The sequence below is a fragment of the Nyctibius grandis genome, chromosome 18, assembly GCF_013368605.1.
Source record: "Nyctibius grandis isolate bNycGra1 chromosome 18, bNycGra1.pri, whole genome shotgun sequence".
Classification (NCBI taxonomy): Eukaryota; Metazoa; Chordata; class Aves; order Nyctibiiformes; family Nyctibiidae; genus Nyctibius; species Nyctibius grandis.
Window position 1 is genome coordinate 3197722 of NC_090675.1, and position 23107 is coordinate 3220828.

Sequence of the window (23107 nt, forward strand, 5' to 3'; positions counted from 1 at the left end):
CCGTGACACAGATCGATTCACAACGTGTATTTCCAGAGTTCACACCAGGAAAAGCTGCTGCCGCACAAGGTGATTTTTTTTTTCTTTTTTCTTTTTTTCCTCGACCAACTTTGAATGAGAAGAAAAATCAGCTCTGAATTCAGAAATTCAAACATATGCCAACAAAGATGAACATCACAGGAAACCAGTCTCTCATTTTAAATTAACACTCTTGCGTAAATTGCAATGTACTCTGACAAAGGGGCACTGCATCTTCATGACATTCTCAGTAGAGGCTCTAGGAGGCTAAGGGTATTTTCTCTATCTGTATATTTTAAGTCTCTTCTCTCACAACTGAGGCTTCTTATTCTCAGTCCTAAATTACTTTAAAACTATTTAAATAATATTATTTATTAGGCATTTAGATAAAATACTTTTTTTTTAAAAAAGAAAATGATTGCTCTAGAAAACACAACAGGGGCACAATGATATGGGTACTCTGACGAGCCGACACCACCCCGCTCCATCGCTAGGACAGCCCAAACTTTCTCCAACGGCCTTTTAGGGGATATGTATACTCCTGTTGTGTTTATATCAAACAAAAACAAACCTCAAAAAAGAAACTGTTAAAATTAATCTCATAAATAGGAAATATTAGATTGTTTTCCTAATCACAAACCGCCTTTATATATTTCACCTTATGATGCTGAAGAGAGAGCAAGCTTGAAAAACACCACCGAAGCGCTGGTAAGGGCTGAGGATGCCGGTGGGTGGAAGCCTGTTCTTTACAAACCCAACTGCAGACTGGAATGACTTTACAGTGCCTCGCCATCCAGAGACAACGCGGCTCTGGGCGCGGGAGAGAACACAGCATGTATCACTGATGGCACAAGAGGACACGGTGGCAGTTAGCGATAGCTGAAGTGCACGGGTGTTTCATGAACGCTGACAGACCTACGAGTACGCCGGGTGAGACGGAGCCTTAGGAGCATTAACGCTGCCGGGCGATGCTGGGCTTTCTAACCCCAGACCCCGCCGTGCTGCTGGAGCCAACCCAGAAGGAGAGATTTTATCCTCGCCCCCCAAGGAACCTGAATTCTCCTAAACTAGAGCTCGTGCTCGCTGCGTTTGGCGGCTGGGACACGAACCTCCGAACGCAGAATGAGAACTTCTATTGCACAAAGATTTAACGCACAGTGTTTGAAGTGCTCGTTAGCAAAGGGGCAACTCACGGCGGGCCACTGGATGCTCCTCGAGCCGTGTTTTCTTTCCCCCCACCCAAATGAAAATCGGCCGTGAACGCTGCAGTCTAGATCACTGTGCTTTAGATTATTCTCCATGAAGAGATCAGGAAATAAGGCACGTAGCTTTCCAAGTACAGAAAGTTTGTTAAATAGTAAATTTTAGGAAAGTAGCAAAAACTAAAAACTCACCAGGAAACGCGGTTAACAAACAGGATTTTGATGACATGCCTATTGAATGAAAATAAAATAATTTCAAGCTAAACTAAAATCTTTCCCCCACAGAAAAAAAAAACAATCCATGGTCTCCATCTCTCTAGAGGAGGCGAGAAGGAAATGGAAGCCCTGATCAAGGAAAAAGAAAGTACGATACAGATGTGACCTTGCTTATTCCCCACATGCCTCCTTTACGAACTAGATGCTCAAGTACTCCCTGTATAGCCTGTACCAGCATCCAGAGGTAACCAGGTACTTTGGAAACACTTTTAAAGCTAGTAATAATTTACCCACATATAAATAATACATCAAAATAGCACTAAGGGTCTAACGTAAGCTAACGAAAGCCAGAGAAGTCTGATTGAAAGACTGATTGTAAAAAATAGTTTTTGTAGTTACTTGGAGAGAAGATTGTACTTCAGAGCAAGTCAAGTGCCAAGTTTTATTTCTCCTCTTGAAAACATACGCTTACCTTTTGAGAGGAGCTGCAGGATAGAGAATTTCTATCTCTAAGAAGAATTTCTATGTTCTAAGTTAGAATACTTGAATTTTCATCTTAGGGAGAGCAAGAACAAACCGCGTGCTTTAATTTGATACTTGGCTTAATTTACTGATCAGCTGTTCTTGTGATTGTTTTAAATACGTTGCAGATGTCTTTACTGTTCACCTCCCCGCTGTCCACAGATCTAGCAGAGTATATTTTACATGTGTCAATACCTGGCATACTAACTCCCTGCAGGCTGTCTCAAAGCAAAACCTACAGACCAACCGTCACAGGATGCTGCAGACAAGGTTTAACCCTTGCTTTCAAATTACTTGGCTTTTGCACAGCTCAGACCCTTGGAATTATTTTTGTGTATTCTGAACGTGATCTTCCCCCTCCTCGTCAGCTAAACCTGCGTATCTCAAACAATCTGATCTCTCAGATGGCTAATCCCCTCTTTACAACCGGGAACTTATCTGACAAGTGGGAAAACGGCATCCTCTACACATTAAAATATATATTGGTTTTAAGCTCTCACTCACCTACACCCCAAATGTTTTCATGAATTTGGCTGTACCAATTCTACTACACCATTAAGACCCAGCACATAAGTGCTACATATACAGAGGGGCTCTTCCATACTGGAACCCTACACATTTAGCAACTCCTAAAAATGCATATTAATTACCCGCATAGAGAGAAGAGGATAACGCAACTTAACACCATTATTCTTGTTATCAAGAGAGAGATTGCGTCGTTACGAACATTACCACAGAATTACACAGTAACTATGCAAAAAGCAGGTATGTCACCGTAACAGCAGGAAATTCCTGGCATGACTCTCCATTTCCAAGGATCTTTGGATGAAGATTGTACTACATAGTACAAATACCTCTAAAATTCAAACAAAAAGTCAAAGACACGACATCACGGGGACTTTAAGCATCTACTTCTGCTGTACTCTTTCCTGCACTATTTCGTTATGGTTAAGAATTCAGTCATTCTCTGCACTTGGCTGTTTCAAGATGCAAAGAAAGTGAAATGATACCATGAAACCAACAGTTTTAATAATAAGAAATCTGCAGAACTGTGGCAAAAATCTACTAACATCAGTGTGAGTAAAGCAAGTTTGAAAAATGGCAGCAATTGTCCTTTATAGAATAGCTGGACAAGGAAAAATACAATAATCATATTAATTTTTTAAAAGGAGGCATTTCCTTTTAACGCACTTTAGTGCCAGAACATGTTTGTGAATAGCAATGAAAATAAAGCCCAGGAATCAGATCAGGTTTTTTCCATTCACAAAATCGCTGTAGAAACGCAGACTCCACAGACACAAGGACTTTGGGGTTGACACAGAGTGCCCAGATTTTGGGAAAAGCAGGTCTGGTGCCTCCATCAGTCCTTGGCTGCACCAGAGGATGCCAGTGAGGAGGCTCACTAATAAAAACTCAACGAATGACTTCCTTCAACTGGAAAATGACCTTACAGCTAATAACTAGTATTAAATATGCCACAGTATCACTTGGCTGGGGGGGGGAAATCATCCCTGAGGAGAGAGATGGCACCACTTACATACCTACTTTTAAGGCTTTTTGAAAACATAAGTGCACAGGCCTAACGCTAACCTTCTCCAAAAGGATAGATTTCACCTTCAGAGCATAAAACCTTTTTATCCTTGCATATTAATAGGGTAGGGTATAGTACATGACCTGGTCATGTAGGACAAATCAGTCCCTAGGCATAACATAAAGGGCTTTTCTTGCTATAAAGTTCATTATTAACTATATTTTATATATGGTATAGTCAATATATCCCATAAAAGAGATGGGGAGGAAAGAACAAATTGGTGAAATAATATTTCTACATTTTAGAGCTTAAATACGTATGTGAAGGAGACAGGGACAACGAAGCTACTTTTCAAACTAAGAAGGTTGAGCCAGAAAAGAAATTCAGATCTCGTGCTTTCCACGCCAGTGATTCTCCTTGCAATTTAAAACCATCCGGCAAGATTTTAAACTGCTGGGAAAAAAAATGTTTTGTTTGTACAGAATTTTAAAATTCTCTATTTTTTTAAAATAAGTTGATTGTATATGCAACACAAAGGAAGAAAATGTTGATGTTGAAACAGTGGGGCAACAGAAAGTGCAAGGGGAGAGTAGCAGGTCAGCGCAGGAGTGAACAGAACGCTGCTGTTTTATCTGTGTGAGTTACGTTTAGGAGTACGAGGCTATAAGCAGCTTGTCTCATCAGGGCCAAAACTGCCACTCGCTCACAGGAAAGACTTGAGTTGGTTTTAGTGAACATTAAATCTGGCCCCCACCTAAGAACCAGTTTTTCTTCTTCCCCTGCTACGCATCTGATAGTCCTCAAGAAACGCTCGCAGCTCAGCCGTACCCAGTGGCTTTAAGACAGAGAATATCCTGGGATACGTACACTGGGAGAAGCAGCAAGAAGAGATAATTCAAGAAACTCACTTGTTAGAAAGAGACACAAATGAAGCAAAAATAGTGCCCTTCATCTGCACGTTACGATGTCACCACCATTTTGGTTTGCAACAAATCACTACGATTACCGATCTCTTCGCAACCTCGCTAAAGGCACTGGTCCAGATTACTGCGACATTTCAGTTTAAATAAACTATTTTGTATTTAAGTGCAAAGAAGTGTCCAAAACCAATTACTTTTTCGTGTATTCTCATAATTTATATATGGTCAAAATATTGTTCCCCCCCCGCCCCGTTTCTAACCTGTCCTGTTTTTGCCAGGAGCATTTTTATTTCATGTAAGTTTTAAGAATACTTGAATAATTTTAAGATGGAAAATGACAGACTTCTGACTGCAGCTGTGCTAGTGGGGACTGCAATCACTGTTAGCATTTTCCATTATTTCATTACATTATTTTGTCAGATTTCCCTCAATCCTATTTGATGTGAATTTATCAGCTTTGCAGTTTGAATTACCACCAGAACGATGCACTTCTCTAACTTACTACTTCTCCCATTAAAGGACTGAAAAATAGCAACTTTTAAGTAATTGGATCAGAGAATATTGCATAGAATTCTGTCGTGTTCCTGAACCCCCTCCTCTACACCATTCCCATATGAACAAGTTACATAAAAATAATGCAAAGATCTTTCACCTAATGAGAAAGGCACATAATTTCTTTTCTTTTGAACTGTAAGATAGATCTTTCCTACTACAGCAAGGAGTTTATTACTAAAGGACTCACTAATTCACAATATGGGCAGAGTGCTCATATTGGGATACAGGTTCCTTTAAAGAGTGGCTCTATTTATAGGCATTTTACAGTTGAATAAATAAAATGGTCAAATTTTACGGCATCAACAGTAATTGTAATCAAATGCATTTCTGCCAATAAGCATGTGCAATTCTGTTATCTGAAATCTGTATCCTGAAAAATGGAAGCGTATCAACAGTCACACTGTATGACCCCTCTAACAAGGGATGCTCTTTCTCTTGCTTTTAGCAAACGAAGTATTAAACTTTTTTCCTTCCCTAACCATCCAGAGAGAAAACCCGACAATTTCAACCGCAGTATAAAGGTATGTCTGTTAAGATAGTCTGGGCCCTTCATCCACAGCTTTAGTAAGAGCCTGGAACTGGAAACAGAAAGAGAAAACAAAAAGAACCTCAAGAAAAAACATTACAGATTTTCTGAAAACTACCTGTGCTTTTATCCATCAGGAGAAGAAACGCCATCAGCGAGGGCTCTGTTGCCACAAAGCGGCTGCCCCGCGAGACGAGCCCCACGTCACACGTGCCTAAATAACGCCTTTTCCCTCCCCGCGTAATCGGCGACCCAGGAGGGTAAAAAGCCACCGTGCTGCTCTTTGGCATTTCTTCTCCTCCAGCTTTTTATCCTTTTCTTTTAATGAAGTAAAAAAAGTTATTCCAATACACGTTTTCCTAAAAGCTTTACTTTCAAACGCCGCACTTCATCAAAAATATAGCCAAAGTCCTTCAGCGTTGCTGAAGTTCAGTCTCTAAACCGGGGAGGTCTCGGCCAGTTTGGAAAGCCAGTAGGTAACTCATCTCCAACGAGACAATCTCAGCAGTAGTTCAAGCAAATCCGTTTTACTTTCCACTGACGAGAAAAGCAGCTGTGACCTTGGCTAAAAATCAGGAACAAACAGCTGGGAACATCACTTAAAACTCTATGAGCTCAGTCTGAGGGTGTTCGTCTGCCCGTGCCCTTAAATAAAGTGGTCACTAAGGAACCCAAAGTGACTCCCGGCAGGACGGCCCGGGTCACCCCAACAGCATCTCAGCAGGCTAATCCACATTCAACGCAGATCATTAAATATGAAACGACAAAAGGAGCTAAGCCATTAATAAAGTGCCAAAAATATAGGAAATACTGACAGCATTTTATTTGATTAACTGTATAATAGATACCAATGACAACCCTTGGCAGGATGGAGTGACTTCTGACTTATGAATGCTGTCTTTATCCAGCAAAATTACATGATTCAAATGTAATAATGGAGCTTAGAATTAACAGTTAGTGTCATAAAAGAAAGATTTCCTCTAGGGCAAGCTACGGATATGCTTTTTAAAAATTATTACAGCATTAAAAAAACTGGGCAGACGCTAAAGAATCCTAAAGAACTAGTGGAAACCTGAAAAGCAAAATAAAAATAAACAGAAAAAAAAAAAGATATGTTTCAAGGCACTTACGTATTGCTTATTAGGAAGAGAGATTGACCTTAAGTGCTGCATTTGTGTTCAACCTGTGAATACAGTTCTGCTGTCGTGTAATGCAGCAAGAGCTCTCAGTAAGCATCATGGAATGCAATCATATAGACACAGGCACAAGAACAGTTTGGGGAATCTTAATTTTTAAAAAAATTATCAAACAGAAAAAAACGTCACTATCAAGAAAGCCAAGAGTAACCATTTGTCTGCATCAAGCACCTGGATCTCAAATCAGCAGACAAGGACAGTAGAAACAGAGTGGCAAGTGTATTGCCTAGAATTAATAAAAAAACCCAACCTGAACCAAACAACAACAAAGAAAAAAAAATTAAAGAACATAAGAAAATATCTGCATCTTCTAGTCAGAAGTTTTGCTTCTTGGCTGAAGATGCATCTTGTTATGACTTGTATTAAGGTATGTGTATTTTTACCAGGACGCGCATTTACCGATGGAGCTGTGCTTTGTAAGTCACACCAGGGCCTCGTACAGATACAGAGAGGTAACACTTTGCTTCACCACATTACTTCCCTCGCTGGCCATTCCCACGGACTAACCGCACTCCAGGTAAGAAGCCGTAACCGCTTCCAGCACGTGCTGTCACATACTGGTGTCTGGTATTACAAAGAGTCTCCTCAGCTCATCACAGAAAGGGGCAGTTGCTCTCTCTGTTCCTCAATTTTAGTTTTGCATCACAAGTCCCCAGTTACCCAAGGAGGTATCCTGAAACAGCTCGCAGTAAAAATAGGAAATAAATCCCTGCCTTTCAGCCTCCTAGAGCCTTCTTTTCTTAATCATGAAAAGGATTGATTTTAGTGTACTGATTCTTAATTTGTGAAAACTTGCGCTAAGTGCTGCTGTTGCATGTTAAGAGACTGTAAATGAAATACATAACTTCTAAAACATCATGCAAGAAATGTGGTTTCACATCTTACAGTCAAAAATCCTACTAATGAATTAATACAAGCACACTGAGGTGTAATATTGGGAACATACCTTTAAAGTCGGAACTCCTCTCCCCATCCCTCCCTCCCCCAAAATCAGAAAAGTAATATTAATTAAACTTAAGAAGTAATGAATGCACCATTAAAGTGTCATCAAAAAGATGCTGACCTAAGACAAAAGTTCAATGATACACAATACGGTCAAAAAGTCTTCAATCAATAATATACAGTATGACAACTACATCTTGTAAATTATACCCAATACTGCCGGCAGTCTATCCCTCTAAAGAATATTTGCCCCCTTTCATCCCTTCCTAACAATCAGATAATAAAATACAGCACCTATAAATAAGCAAAAAAAAATTATATATATATATATATATTTTTATATATATATATATTCCGAAATCATCTATTGTTAGTTTTAAAGATATGGCAATAAAGGAGTCTAAATTAGCAAACTTGTAGAAGCCATAACTGATAAAACAGCTTATTGAAAAAAGGTGGCAGTAATGCACTCTATGTGTGCACAAGTACGTAAGAAAATACACAGACGTATAAAATTGCACGCACACACTCACGCACACACATCCTTCCACACACCTCTATGCTCACGCATATACATATAGACAACAGGAGGAGTTAGAGACAAGTTAGAATTTGATTTGTACTTTGATCAGCCCTAACCTGTGCACAAAATAATGGAAAAAGGCTGTATTTCTGCAGGGCAGAATGGTCTAGACTGGGACTCGAGAGCATGAACATTTTGGTTTGGAGTTTGGGCTATTTCCGTCCTGGTAAGAGCCCGTCTGGTCATTGCCACGTACTCTTTATCTACGCAAAAATAAGCTTCCCACAACTAAAACGTATTTAAAATCAGTGCTTGTGGTGGGAAGAGAATCAGTAAATGGCCACCAACAGCAGGAAAAGGTCTCTATCTGAGGCAGCTCCAGTCCCCTCCTTAGTGGTGTGTGACAGCAATTGTACACGTGAACTACGCTTTCATCGATTCCAGGTGAGCTGAATGTTTCGGGGTACGGAATACGTCCCCGAAGTAGCAGGCTGAAATGTTACTGGCCAACATTTTTGGAGCGAGCTGTCTTTACTGAAAGGAAATTCTGTACGCTACGAACCAAGTGAAATGATCAAGTACATGCTGTTTCTAAGTTGTCTCCTAAACCTCCTAGATATGAGGTCTGATCAGCGTGCTCTGTGGTTAGAGGTTAAAAAGCAGATTATAAAATACCTAGATTCAGATTTTTTTTTTTTGTCCTGATTTGGCCTAAAATGGAGTGTATTAAACAAATTCTGGTCTGCAAAAGACCAGAATCAGTTAAAGCTATGAAACAATGTGCACTACGTGTCAATATTCTATTTCACTTACAAGAAAACACTAAGTCAGCTACCACAAATTAAGATATTTTCCTGATGTGACTTTTTTTTTTGTTTTGTTAAAAAATATGTGGAGTAAATGTGTTTTTTTTTTTTTTAATTCAAAGTTTCAAACAACAAGATTCTTTTCTTTTCTTGAAAATATGTAGGAATCCAAACTAGTGTGTTTAGAGTCGGTTGACTGTGCAATCTCTTAGTGGCAACTGAACAGCTACAAAAAACTTTCTTTTTTTTTTCTTTTTTTTTGAAAAATCTCCCCTTTTTTCCTGGTTTAAGAAGATAATAGTGTATTATCGCTCTGTAGCCATTAGATGGCAGATAAAAAGCCCCCTTTTAATATGTGGGTTTGATTTTTTTTTTTCTTTTTTTCCCGTTTTTTCGGTTTTTAAAGCCCACACCAAAGAGGAGGGCACAAGGCAAAGCTGTATGAGTTATTCCAGAAATTGTGGAAATCACTTAGGGCAATAATAAAAACACTTCAGGGTACAAAAAAGCTTGACTACACATTTCAGTTTTCTTCCTCGAAAACACAAACATAAATTGGGCTTAACGCTCCTTTTTTGTTTTCTATATGCACCTTGGCCTATGGCGTTTTTGCCCTGTGGCCCGCAGGGCGGTTAAGTGCGCAACACAATAAAACCAGTAGCGGTCCAGTTTCACTTCCCAGCTCTCCAGAGTTGGGTGAGTTTAATCTCAAAACTCCCACTCGACGGCCTCTTCTCGACTCGCGGCCTTCTCCAAGCGGTGGATGATGTTGTTCAAGTTCGCCGCTTTCTTTTTCCTCAAGGAGCTGTCTCGCGTGTTCCTGGAGCTCGCCGCCTCAGAGAAGCCGAACAAGCTCTGAAGAGAGTTGGCTTTCTGCGAGCCTGCGGCCGGCGTCGAGCTCGTACTTGGCACACTGGAGATTTTCTCTGAACTTTCTTTTGACTTGTAGGAGCTCTCCCCTGTAAGGACTGAGGTGGAGGCAGCTGAGGTAGAGGCATCCCCTTCCGTGGCAGAGTTTGGCAGTGTCTCCAGAGCTTCTCCTGGGCGCTGCGATGCCGGCGGAGAGCTCTGGCGCGGTGCTCTGAGCCTGCCCTCGTCGTCGGTGTCCTCCAGGCTCTCCGCCTGGAACGGCTCCGCTTTCTCCGAAGACCTGGCGCCTTGCAGTGCCTCTTCCCCCACTTCGAAAGCCGACTCCGCTGGCCCTCCCTGAGACTTTGTGGTTGCATTGCTGTACTCATCCGCCTCCGGGCCACTCGGCTTCCCTTCAGGTGGGCCTTCTGCATCCACGCCATCGCAGCTGTCTCCCTCGGAGCTGTGAGCGGCCCTGCTGCTTCTGGCGGAAGGAGAGTCGCTCGACCCAGCCTGGCTCTGGCTCCCGGCTTGGATCTCCTCGATGAACAGCTCCCGGCGGATGCGAGACCTAGGAGACAGGGGAGAGGGATGGTGAGTCTGCTGGGGGTCACTCGGAGCCATCCTGCTCCACCACATAGGCCACGCAACACGCCCTTTTGTAAGACGCCATTTTGCCTTGGCTACGGGACAGCTGCGCCAAGCCGGGTCAGGGGGAGCGCTCACACCCTCAATCCTGAAGGACTGACTGAAAAGGCACTTGGAAAAACATGACATATCGTCATGATGCTCTTAATTTCATTATCCCTGGCCACACGCCCGCTGCGAAGCCTGTCGTGCTAGAAGGGATGCAGGCTGCAAACCCCAGGCCGCCGCGGGGCTCCTCCGTGGCGCAGCGGGAGGGCAGGCGGCCGCAGCCGGGACTGTGAGCAGAGCAGCCACTTCTGGTAACTGCTGCAGTGCTCAGTGTTGAGACTGACCCTTCTGACTTCAACCAGGATTTTGTGTATTTATTGTGAATCTAACATTGATGACTGCCCCTTCTAGTAGCCACAGCAGGCATTATGGAACAAAGCAAAAATATAAACTTTATGCAGATAATCAAGTTGCACTAAAATGATTGGTGAAAGCCAATGACAGATCATCCTCCCTTTTTTTCCAAGTTTAAATTAACTAACATTCATAATTGTATCCTCAATTTTTACAGCACTGGACATGGTTTAAGGGACAGAGATGAAAGGCGCTGCAGTCTCCCATTCCCACTAAAAGTTTGACATCAGGAAGGTGAAACTTTACAGTACACTGGACCAGAAAACAGATGATTTTAAAAATACGAATAACATTTCTAGTAGATCCAGAAGAAAATGGCTTGTTAATACAAAACAGTTCAGATTTCTACTAGAAATAAGCCACAATTTGCCTAAACAAAAAACAAACAAGGAAAAAATCTGGATGACCCCGTTAATGTTCTCCTGGACACCAAGGAGAAACGAAGATGAAATGAAGTCTGCTGTTCTGAAACCGCTCCGGGGAAGCAGAGCCTTTTGACAGGTTGTCAGTCTATGAGCTAGTCTGACTTCTGCCTCATTTTTTATTTAAAAAAATCGATTTCAGAACATGAATAGTGACAAGGCAAGCAGTGCATTTCAAGGGAATTAATGCACTCCATGGGTGGTTAGAATTGCCTGGTGTGCCACCTTGTGCCTCCTGTTACTTGCAGCGTGCAATAATATCCCAAACACTGTCTTTGCCATTTAACTTGGTCCTTCCTCCCTCTTCCTTCTCTGTTTAGGAGCTTCCAATATCCTCACAAGGACAGAACAGTTTATGAAAAAAATCTTAAGGTCTAGGGCAACTCTGTCTCTGTACTGCTCTGTCAGTAGGAGAGGTTGTGACTGCTGTTCAGGTCCTAATCTGCAACCAAGAGGTTCCTGTGGTCAGGAACGAGACTACAGACACAGCAAGAGTTTAGCAAAACTTTATCTTTCAGAGTGAAGGTAACACTTTTGGTTTTAGCCAGGGAAAACTGTTAAGGGTTTTGCAAACCACAAGTGAAATGCTGTCTCAATGCTGACAGCCGTATGAATTTTTCATTCTTCTCTAAATGTGCTATGGAAGACAGCACACAATGGAAAAAAATTAGGATAAATGCAGAATACCATCTGAATACTGCTTTTGAAGCTAACGATATTATTGACTTACTTGAAATGCAACAGAGTACTTCAGCAGTACTTGCTGACTCTACACTTCTGAAGGATTTAGGGGGTCTGTAATTTTCCCTAGGAGAATATTATTCACCTAACAGAAGACCACAGGTGCAAGCATTAATTTTCTATTACCATTAATTGCATGCATCCTGCAACATCGATTATCAGGCTCTATTTATGCCTATAATCTCCCTGCATGGACATTGATCCAGAACACGCTGCTTCTGTAACATTCTCCAAGTCAGGAGAGGAAACGGGTAAGAGCTTTGTGCCTGCATGGCATTTAAAATACCTCAGCTCCAGCAAGATACTGAATGAGGACATGCTCACTGAGTATCTGACCACGGCCCTACAGAATACAGGTCTGATGTCTGTGGAAATCCCTGGAATTCACACCCAATATATTGCTTCCAGAATCTAGTCTGGCTCCTGATTAACATAGTAATTAAATCCCTACAGTAAAGAACTAGTGACAGCAGCTAGGAAATTCCAGAGAGCGTTCGTCTCGGTGGAAGGTGTTGGCCTCAACATCAACACATCCTGTTGCCATTCATCAGCGTAACTCCAAATATCAGAGACCTCCTGGGGTATATATTGAAGTTCCCTGTACAAGCCTTCACACAACTCTAGGAACTCATCTCATCAAGCATAATGCTACCGTTCATTGAAAAAATATGCCCACAGTAACGGCAATGAAATTTAGGATCCAAGAGCACTTGATTACAATTCAAGAAAGTTTGGTTTAATTCCTGATGCTTCTGTAGTATCACCTCTATGACCATACCGAGCTTCTGTGCCAGTTTCCACATGTGAAGTGGGATAGAAATCCCCACTTCCTACTCTCCTGTACAGTTCTTAAGACAACAAAGCCTCAGACTCTGATAGCTCCTGTATATGTGCTTCACTAATGCAAAGCAAGGCATATTCTTATGTTCTGAGAGCTATGTGATTGGTATGGATGCAAAGCCATAGACTTGGAGAAGTCTGTAGACATCTCAAAATCCTTTATACCTATTTATAGCCTGAAGTGAATTATTTCTTTGCCTGCCGAGGATTTTTTTTAAGTTTCTTTTGCTGCAGAAAAGCCAGTGCTGACTTCCCATTTGGTGGATATAGAGGTAGGTCCTGCTGTAGCAACCACCTTTGGAAAGTGAGGTTTGGGCTGAATCCTGAAGGAAAAGCATCATTCCAACCCGATTCCCAAGAGACAGAAAGACAAACTTGTCCAAATCTGTACCCTGCCTCACCTGAATTTACTTGAAAGAAAAATTTATATGGTCCGAGGTGTGGAACTGGTTCTGTATGAAGACTCTTCAGTTTGGAAAAGAAATGGCAGAGGGAGAGTATAAAAGAGATAAATAAAGTTAAGTGTGGCCTGGAGAAGATGAAGAGGGGAAAGACTACCCATTTCCTATAATACAGGAGCTGCAGAACAGTCAGATCCTGTAACTTGTACCTTTTCTGCAATGTCCTGAAAATGATTTAAGTGTACTTCATGCATGAAAGCTACAAAACTTATTACACAGAGGAAAAGAACAGGCACGTGTTTTGACTTTTCAGTGGTGGCAACCGCTCAGAGCACCCAGGGCTCCGAACAGGCTTGAAACACCTCTTTAAAGTCCTGGAGACTCAGCAGCACATCTGGGAGCAGGTCCAGATCACTCAGTGCCATGAGGCTTGTTTATACATTTTTTATTTTGTATACAACTGTCAGCACCTAGTCTACATTAGCGTATAGCTTGGTGTGGCTAAACACGCTGATCAATCATGACTTGTCACGCTTTCTCGCTGCATGCCTGAACAGGAGATCTCATGATAATGAGGAAGATGACACATGCCACCAGTGCTCCTGCACTCATCTGCCTAAGTGAGAACAGCACATTTTGCTGTCAGGCCGAAGGGAACATATTTTCATAGGCATTCCTCCAACTCGTGTATAATTGCCTAGAAGTGGGAATTGGAAGGGAGGCCTGCATTTGGAAAACTCTGAGCAGTGAAAGAGGCTGCATCTGTAGCAAATTCAAGTCAATGAAATTCAGTGTAAATAGGATTACTAGTTGGTTATAATTTTAAAATTTGATATTGTTTACTATAAACATTATTTTACTATTGTGCATAATATTTCTGAGATATGTCATTAAACTGTGCTGCTTCTGCTTCAGCAACTTCCCTGTTATAAGCTGAGAAGGGCCAAAGTGGAAAATACCCTTTAAATGTTAGCAGTTTCTAAAAACAAACAAGTCTAGCAATCTGGACTAATTAGGAACACTACTGGCTCCGAGTGAAGGGGCAGAATAGTATTAAATCTGGTATCTTACCTGTACCTGTTCAATATGCACTAGCACAAATTTCTTGGAGAAAAAGTCTGCTGCACTAATTAAGATTCCCAAGCACAGGTGATAACATGTTTATTCAAATCCTTATAATTCTTATACGCCATTCCAGCATTGTTTGCTTTTATTGGTGTCTCTAGGCCAAAACCTACTTCAATGTTTCAAACGTGGAGAAGGTTCCTTCTAACACGGGAAAGGAACTAAGCAGACCAACATCTTATTTCACTTCAGCCGGACTCCATGATTTAATCGTAACAATGAAACAAATCTGTGGCCACATCTGACTTCAGGGTTATTGGTTCTCTCTCCTTCATGACTGCGGAGCTTCCCAGAAATACAGCACACACTGTGCCTATTTTCAGAGCTCAGTGCCTTAAGACCTAAACCAAAATCCTCTTTTTTGCTCTTATGTGGGAAAAATATACGATGAAAGCAGTGCAATTCTGATGCCATCCAGCAGAGGACACTTCCAAGCACCCCCCACCAAGTGACCCTGGCATAACACACACCTATATGCGTGTACATACATGTGAGTATATGTCTGTGTGAGCGTGCATATAAAAGTAAGAAACCGCAGTCTTGCTTACTGCAATGGGATTTATAAATATTCATTAGTGGACATCTCTAAATCAACGCCCACTCCAAAAGCGAGACTTTCTGTTTAAAAGCACTACTTACATCAATACTAGAATATTGCTGTTCCTCAGGGATGACTTAAAATTAGTCTGGAGCATTAGCATTACTGTTAGTCAGAACCTCCCTGCTGTCAAAACTGTTCATTTTGTACAACTGCTCCATGCTAGCAGAAGCAGAGTCTGCTGAAGCAGAGCAGCACCCTGCCAAAGGAAATAAAATAAATCCTTTATGAGTAGGGCTCCCGGGAGATCTCATACCTGTAATTGTGGAACCAGTTGATCACGGTGCTGGTTTTCAAGTTGAGCTGCGTAGCGAGTTCCTCAATGGTTTTTGGTGATGGGTATGGCTTTTGCTGGTAGGCTCGTTTCAGAGCTTCCTTCTCTTCTGGTGCCAGCACCACCCGGGGCTTCTTCAGCTGGTGCTGTGGCTGCGGGCTGGCTCCCTGGCTGTAGTCGATTCCAGCGGATGAGGACTCACAGGACTGACTGTCGCTAACAGAGCTGTGTCGCCGTTTCATGTAGGCTGAAAGAGAAGTGCATCAGATCAGCCCCAGCTGAATACAAATGCAAAATCAATGAATACACGAGCTGTGGATGCGAGTGAAGATGACAGGCTGTACACGAATGGAGGGGCTATTCGGAGAGAACACAAAGGAAGGGGCATCATCAGAGATCAGAGGAAAGCCAATGTGGAGAGGATGCAAGAGGCAGAAAAAGAAGAAAAGGGAAAGAAAAGAGGGTAAATCACCTGGAAAACTGCCAGAGTTTTCTGCTTTTGCAATGAACATGGGACATGAATAACAGGGTTCAGCTAACACGACTTGTTTCAAATTCACTCCTTCAAGAGTGGCGAACTTCCACAGAAGCACCTGATCAGGACAGTTGCATTTCATTTCAGCTTCAATGCTTTTGGTTCTTAAACACTTAAGGTGTGCACTAAGGTTTCTCTAACACTTAAGGTCTCTGAATTAAAAACACGACTGTGGCAGCTGAAGACAGCCACAGCCTCAGCCACGTCTCCAACACACGATGGCGCCCGGAGCCCGGAGATCCCAGCGATGGGCTGAACAACCCGTCAGGCGTCTGCTGCTTTTTCCTACAGATCTTCACTACAGTGGCGACAGGTTATGAAAGAATAACAGCCCACAGCATCCTCCTCCCCTGTGCAAGGCTCTTTCAAAAACGCATATACTTTTAAGAAAGCTCTTGCTGCACTGATGGAGCTCAGTGAGGCTGATGGCAGAAGCCTGTGATAGCACCACTGACTCCTCCCCAACAGGGACTGAATTATCCTGGCAAATTCTGCAAGGAAAGAGTCCCAGCAAACGCTGTCACTGACTTGATTGATTTACACTGGGCAAAGAGAGGTGGGATTTACTGCACCTGGCAGTATCATGCACAAGCATTGCTAATGAGGAGGCTGAAAATGGCAAACATAGATGAATCTTGTCAATAAAATATTTAATGGCCTGTTAAATACCTTCTAGATATTTAAGAGTTTAGGTATCAAAGAGCTGCAATTTGATAACCTCGGCTATTAAAGTCCAGATTACACCAGCCTGACATCAATCTAGCAGGCACTAAACCTCCAACAGCCAGGAGCTCCGATCAGATCCAGGGACCAATGTGGGGCACGTCACGCCGGCCAGCAACCAAATTCTTCAAAAAATAAATTTCTCCCTCCCTACAGCTCTGCCTTTAGGCTGAGGGTGCAGAAAGAATAAAAATTGAATGCAGTCAAATAAAGTGAAATGTTGAAAGCCCCTCTCACACAAGCTTCTGGCAGAGCTCCCTCCAGGACTGGCTAGGTTTTCTCCCTCCAGTGGGTTTCAGCATCCTATCCTCTACATGGTGGTACGTCCAGTGGGTCTTGTGTCTTTTACACTGTCTTACTATCATCGAAGTGAATTTTGAACATACTCTGTAACCTTTGGGGGTATCTGCATGGGCCTCATTTTGTTTTTCCTGAATATGACAGATTACCTGTGGATTGCCTACTGTGTAAGATCACTGATATGGAACAGAATGTGAGTTGCTCATGATCCATCACTCTGCCATGTTACAGTCCTGCACGCTTTTGAAATAACCAAAAAAAAAAAAAAAGCAAAGGTGTTTTTTTTTTAATAAACTTCATTTAAAAAAATCACCTATTTAAGTTGCTCCAACCAGATGTAAAACTGCAAAGTGACCATGGGTAAATGCAGTATTTCAAGGTGACCTATTTGCCTTATTTTTGCAGCCTTCCAGGAACTGTTACAACCTTCATCCATGGAATTAATCATTCCAGCAACGTAATCTCACATTTATATAAGGTCTTTAATCTCAAAGACTCCTAGGTGTTATTTCAAACTTGCACTGACACGCAAACTATACACAAGGTTCCCTTGTCTCCTTTGATAGCACAACTACGAGGGCTGAAAGACAGACAGCATCTATCACTTCACCAACACGCAGCAGCTTAAGGAGGCCATGAGACAAAACAGAACCTCACATGTAAGGTGTAAAAGCTGTTTAGGCTCTCTCTAACTGGAGTTTCTGGAATTTGATCAGGTGACTGAGTTAACGTGAGACACCCATGCATCAGGATGCCCTGAATCTCTGCTTTCTCTGCTCTCCAAAGGACGGCACTTCTGGCAGGTCAGAGCTCCCATCTTTAGACTCCTACGGACAACACGGAGCCGTGATAGCTTGGGAAAAATTTCATGCCCTGTGCCTGCCTCTGCTTTTGTAACCTCACACTGGGATCACTACAGTTGCAATAGCTTATGTGGGTCTCTCTCATGTGAATGGAACAAATGATATAAATGCACATATTTCCTTAACATAAAAATACAGAGCATGTCCCACTGTTCTGTCATAACCAATTGTTTTTCTGGAGGATAATATATTATCAGAACAAATTTCCATCGGGCCAAAGGCACAATCCTGGCACTTCGCCATGTGCGGAACTAGCACCTAAGCTTTAGGCTTTAATGGTGCTCTCTGGAAACTTTAGATGACGTTTATAAAAGCTTTTCCTTTTTAATTCTTATTTTAAACATATGGGCTGCGTGTAGTCAGCATAAGGAGATCATTCAGCACATCTGCAGTGACAGCAAGGCTCAAACTGCAATCCAAGTCACAAACACACTTGATTCTTGGAGAAGTCTGATTTTTGTCTATGATCAGTCTCCACTTCTCAGGAGACCTATAAAAAAGAAAACCCCAAGTGTAATTTGGGCAAAGGTCTAGATCTGGTTCTGAGACCAACTTGTCAAGGCCAGCTCTATCCCCTGAGTTTTACCACCTCTTCTTCCCCTGCTGTTGCCAGCCCAGCATCACTGTGTCCCTCTGGGAAGACTCCCCAGCACATGCTCAGCTACAGACACAGCAGCCACTATTGCAGAACTAGCGGCTGCCCACTGAGGTAAAACAGAGCCCCTTTTAATATAATTTTTATCTTATGCGGTATTGAATAAGATTATTAAAAAGCGAAATAATGGGGAAATAAAGGGAATTAAATTTTCTCCTGACAGCAGGTTTCAGCACTGTTCAGTGAGGAGTGTGACGTTACCAGCAGCACACACGCCAGGAGGTTATAACAAAGAGGAATGAACTCTTCCAAGGCAGGAAAGGTGGTGCAGAGTGTCTCAGCCTAGTGAGCGTGAGCCCCAGCTTCCCCCAAAGAGGTTAGTTAATGTACGCTGCAAATTTTCAGAACCTCTTAAAATGGACATTTATAGCACAAACTTCAGACTGGCAGAACAGAAAAAAAAGATATATGCAGCTCACCTTTATCATAATTATTAATTTACTCCCTTAATAAAATGTGGCAGAGAAATAATTGATAATAATGTTTCACTGGTAGCAGATACAGTTGCATTGTTCTTTAAATGACATTAGCTGAAGGGAAAGTTAAATTCTTAATGTGGCTCTAGAGCAATTTGAAAGGTTAAACCACAGGATTCTTACCTGCATGAAAGGATTTTGCAGAAAATACAGGGTTGAATTCACTTTAGAGTGCTCTGCTACGAGGACAGCACTTACACAGTTCAGGAGCTCAGTACAGAGACTCAAATGATTTATAGCCTTATCTCTATTCAGGTGCCATCTACAGAGCATATGTATTGCACAGTATTTGATAAAAATCCAGTTTGGAAAATAGTTTTGAGAGGATATTGTCAGTACTACTTTTAAATTATTTTTATTTTATTTTCCTGCATTATGGGCAATATTCTCTTTGAGGCTATAAAAATACAGCTAGTTGACAATTTTATTTCTGCCATATTTCTAATACAGCAAAAACCATCATGGCTCCCTTTGGTTTACAGTTGTAAGTGGGAAACCCAAGTGGATTTTACTCCTCGTGGAAGATCACACACAATTTGCGATAAGATACTGCACTGCATTATATTATACTGGTTACTATGACAAGGATTTGAATTTCTTCTTAAAAGCATGCAAGACTAGAATTTTCCCAGAAGCCCGTTCACTGCAATTTTTCATTTAATCACAAAGTTCTTGATCAAATGTGTTAACGCTTTCAGGACATCAGTCAACAGCAGCACTTTCAGTGCACACGATTAATGCTGTCTGTACTAATATCATTAAGAGAGAGCTCGAGAGATGTATATATCATTAATTAGTTAACTGCTGATAATGGCTGCCTAAGAGTCTCTCTTGTAAATTCACACGAATGTACTAAAAACAGGGCTCTGAATAACCAGTTTTTTAGTAATGAATTTAAAATATAGAGAGTAGGATAAATTTTCAGGATATACTCCCTACTAAGATACCCAGTAACAACTTAGATCTCTCACAGGTACATGCTCATGACCTAGCTGTTTTATGCGAGCGTGTATTAACACAATCACCTTCCCCCACCCCTAGAAAGGCTACAAATTTAATTATTCTCAAGTATTCCTTTTATAAAGACTGGATTTTTCTTTCCTTCTAGCGACCATCAGTGCAGGACCAGCAAGAAGCTCTCTCAGGAATCAATGCACAGTTCTTTCAGCACAACATCTGTGACCAGCTGCAGCACTATTAACTAATAACCCAAAGCCAGCTCCCAAACTCACATTTCTCATTTGGTAAGGGAAGTTATCAGTGATACACCAGGGCCTCAGTAATTATAATCTATAGGAGACTACAGCAATGATTTCACAACAGCTGGTGAATATTCAGTGTTTGGGGTTGGTTTTTTGTTCGGTGGGGTTTTTTTTTGTTTGTCTGAGATGGATCTGCTTGAGCTAGCATCAAATAAAGCTATGAAAAAGCTATCATGAAGTCCTTTTGCATAACCTTAATAATACTGGATCAATGCTGCCTCTATACTATTTATGGAGAACTATAAAAGACATGGTCATCTTGGAAATAACAGAAAACATGAGTCAGCAGTCTGCTCCGAGTTACCTTTTTTCTCCATTCGTTTCATATCCATCAGCTTCTCCACATTGTTGGGATCGTTCAGCCACAGCTGCATGCGGACAAAGGGTTCCCGTCCCTTCAAACTCAGCTTGTGCCAGGGCTTCGGGCGAGCCAGCAGGTCTGAGACAGAGCCTTGTGTTAGCCCTAGGATTGTCTCCCCAAACAAACGCTGACCTAATACGAAATTGAAAAGCGCATGAATTCATTCAGCTAAGAGATGAGGCTAACTAAAAAGACAGAACACGTCTACGAGATCATTCGTCAATTATTCTTACTTTAGAATTGCTTGAAACCCCAAAAGAAACAATTAGAAGAATAAAAGCTCTCCCCCCATTAAAAGTGTAAATACTGAACTTTAGTTTAATCCTTAGGATCTGACTGTGGCAAAGAGGGAGCTCAACACCTTTGGGGACCAGGACCTTACAGTGAAACAGTGTGCAAAAAATAAAATTAATGAGATTAAAAATAAACTGAACTTTTAGCTAAGCAGGCAACTAGTGAGAGCAGTGAGGCTACTCAGCTCTTATGCAGGAGGGTAGTGCAACAGCTTTGTTCCAACAGGGCAATCCAAACATTTCAAGCAATCAATGAACCAAGACCGATGCAACGCACCGTTCAGCAACGGTCACGTAGGTGTCCTCAAAGACACGTGTACGTATTTTCTGTGTTGTACTATCTGTGGTGTTCTAACTGTGTCTTACCAACTAGAGATAATCACATTTTACAATACAACAGCTTTTTTTTACAGCCTCTACAGTACCTGTAGTTAAGAATACTTTATTTTAGTTCTCTTTCAAAATGCTATTGTCTAGCAAGGTAAAAACCGCATGTGCTTTTCAATGTATGGCATCTGCATGTGCATGAGTAACACTAGTTTTAAGTGGGTAACATCTAACTTAGCAAGGACTGTGGAAAATGCCTGTGCAGCTCAAACCCAGTCATACAGCTGGTTTTCTAAAACCCTTCACTTCGGTGTTCTTCCTAAGCTAAACTGCCTTGATATGCAACAGCTTTTGTTACAAGACAGAGCCCGAAGTCATCTGAGTCATCACTGGTGATCTCCGACAGAAGTGCAGCTATCATGTATTTTCAAGGTAACCCAAAGATCTTTCCATATCGACCAAGTTTAGGCCTCAGGGTCTCGTGTCTGATCCGTAGCTTTGGAATGCCCTCACTAACACAGAGCAGAATGCTTTTCCTTCACTTCCCAGCAATTCCAGCAGTCTTAGTTAGTGTCAACGAACAGATCCCAAGGGGACAATGCAGATGTGTGGGGGCTTGTGCTCCTACAGCTCTGCAGGACATGCCCACACTTGCAAAAGCACCATCAGCTCTTGCCTTCACAGCTCCATCTGATCCTGTCACAAACAGGTTGTGGAAAATATCTACTCCATAAACCCCTCCTGTGTGCTTAATTCCATTAATCTCCTCCTCCTCTTTAAAAACACCCCAAAACCTTTGGCCTGGCCATTTGTTTCGTTTGTAGGGGGAGAGGAGGGAATGTGGGACCAGTCAGAAGCTGCAGAATGTCCCACTCAGTGCATGGGGCAGGTGGGTCTGGAAAGCTTTCAGAGGAAGCAGCAGAGATAATGAAAGATGGAAAGGGGAAAATGAGGACAGGGCTAACATGACAGAGTCTGCTAATAAGCTCTAAAACTAACCCTGAAAATGGTTCTTACAGACTGAACAGAAACCTAAATTCAGAATTCACTTCAGTTCCTAAGTAATTTTCAACTACCCTCAATATCAGGAAAATCAGACAAAAGAAGTAATTCAGGGCCAATTTCAGACCATGCGTACTGCCGAGTTAACCTACCCCTGTTTGTATTTAAAAAAAACAGTAAGGCCTTATTCATTTACCTTTAAACCTGCCAGCTACTCGCAAGATGAGACAGCTACTTTAAAGATCTTTTAATTTGCCTTTGTAAATAACTTTCCTTTAAGGCTCCCCCCCGTTTCTAACCCCAGGCTGTGCCCAGGCTGCAATGGGAGCAGCATTTCTTCCAGCGGCCGCCAGACCTCCGACAGCCGCTGTGCAGTGCCAGCGCGGCCACTGCAACCGCCCGTGCGGCTGCACAGTAAACCCGAGCAGCGAACTGATCCGAGACAAACCAACCTACCAAGAATAAAACGGCCACTTTTCACTCAGACCAACTGGTCCGGTTTATTGTGTAGCCACACAAACAGGAATACCGGCACAAATCAGCAAAAAGGTCAGAAACCCACAGCCCAGAGCAGGTACTAGCAATGCTGCAGAAGGACAGTCTCAAACAGCCTAAAAATTAAAATTGCAAACGTGGAAGGAGGTAACATCATGTTCTCTAGGTGTTAAGGACAAAGTTAAAGATGTTTGTGTCATTTATTTTATCCCAGGATATGGCAGGACAGGATAAAACACCTGAAAGACTCCCAAGCTAATGGGGAATGTGTTAAGAAATCATTCTCAGGAGGTAGTGCAGGAGTATCACACTCCATCTTCATCAGAGAGCTATTAATAACTGAAATATTTTTAAGCATAGGTTTCCTAAAACTCCTGCTAATTCTTCCCATCTTTTTCCCTAATATTCTTCACACCTGTTCCCACTGATGTAGCTCCTCATGGACAAAACCTTCTGTAAATTATGCTGGTTTCCTGGTTAGACCTGGCTCTTTCTGCAAAATCCCCACCCATTGCAACCTTCCAATAGCTCCCTGTGTTCCCTTCCCTCTGTATCGAA

At 42.0% G+C, this 23107-nt stretch overlaps 1 protein-coding gene across 2 annotated transcripts in view; it reads right to left on the minus strand.

Annotated features, from left to right (window-relative positions):
* CUX1 (cut like homeobox 1) overlaps nt 1–23107 on the minus strand; it is a 276370-nt gene that overhangs the window by 22113 nt on the left and 231150 nt on the right. Inside the window, exons 22-24 of one of the 2 annotated variants that reach the window (XM_068415820.1) lie at nt 20376–20564; nt 15240–15504; nt 7796–10377 (exon numbers count right to left, since the gene is read on the minus strand). The exons of the other annotated variant lie outside the window; for it this stretch is intronic. Coding sequence (XP_068271921.1) covers nt 9666–10377; nt 15240–15504; nt 20376–20564 — 1166 coding nt within the window. The 3' untranslated portion in view covers nt 7796–9665. Of the gene's footprint in view, nt 1–7795; nt 10378–15239; nt 15505–20375; nt 20565–23107 lie in introns of those variants that run through there. 2 annotated transcript variants of the gene reach the window in all.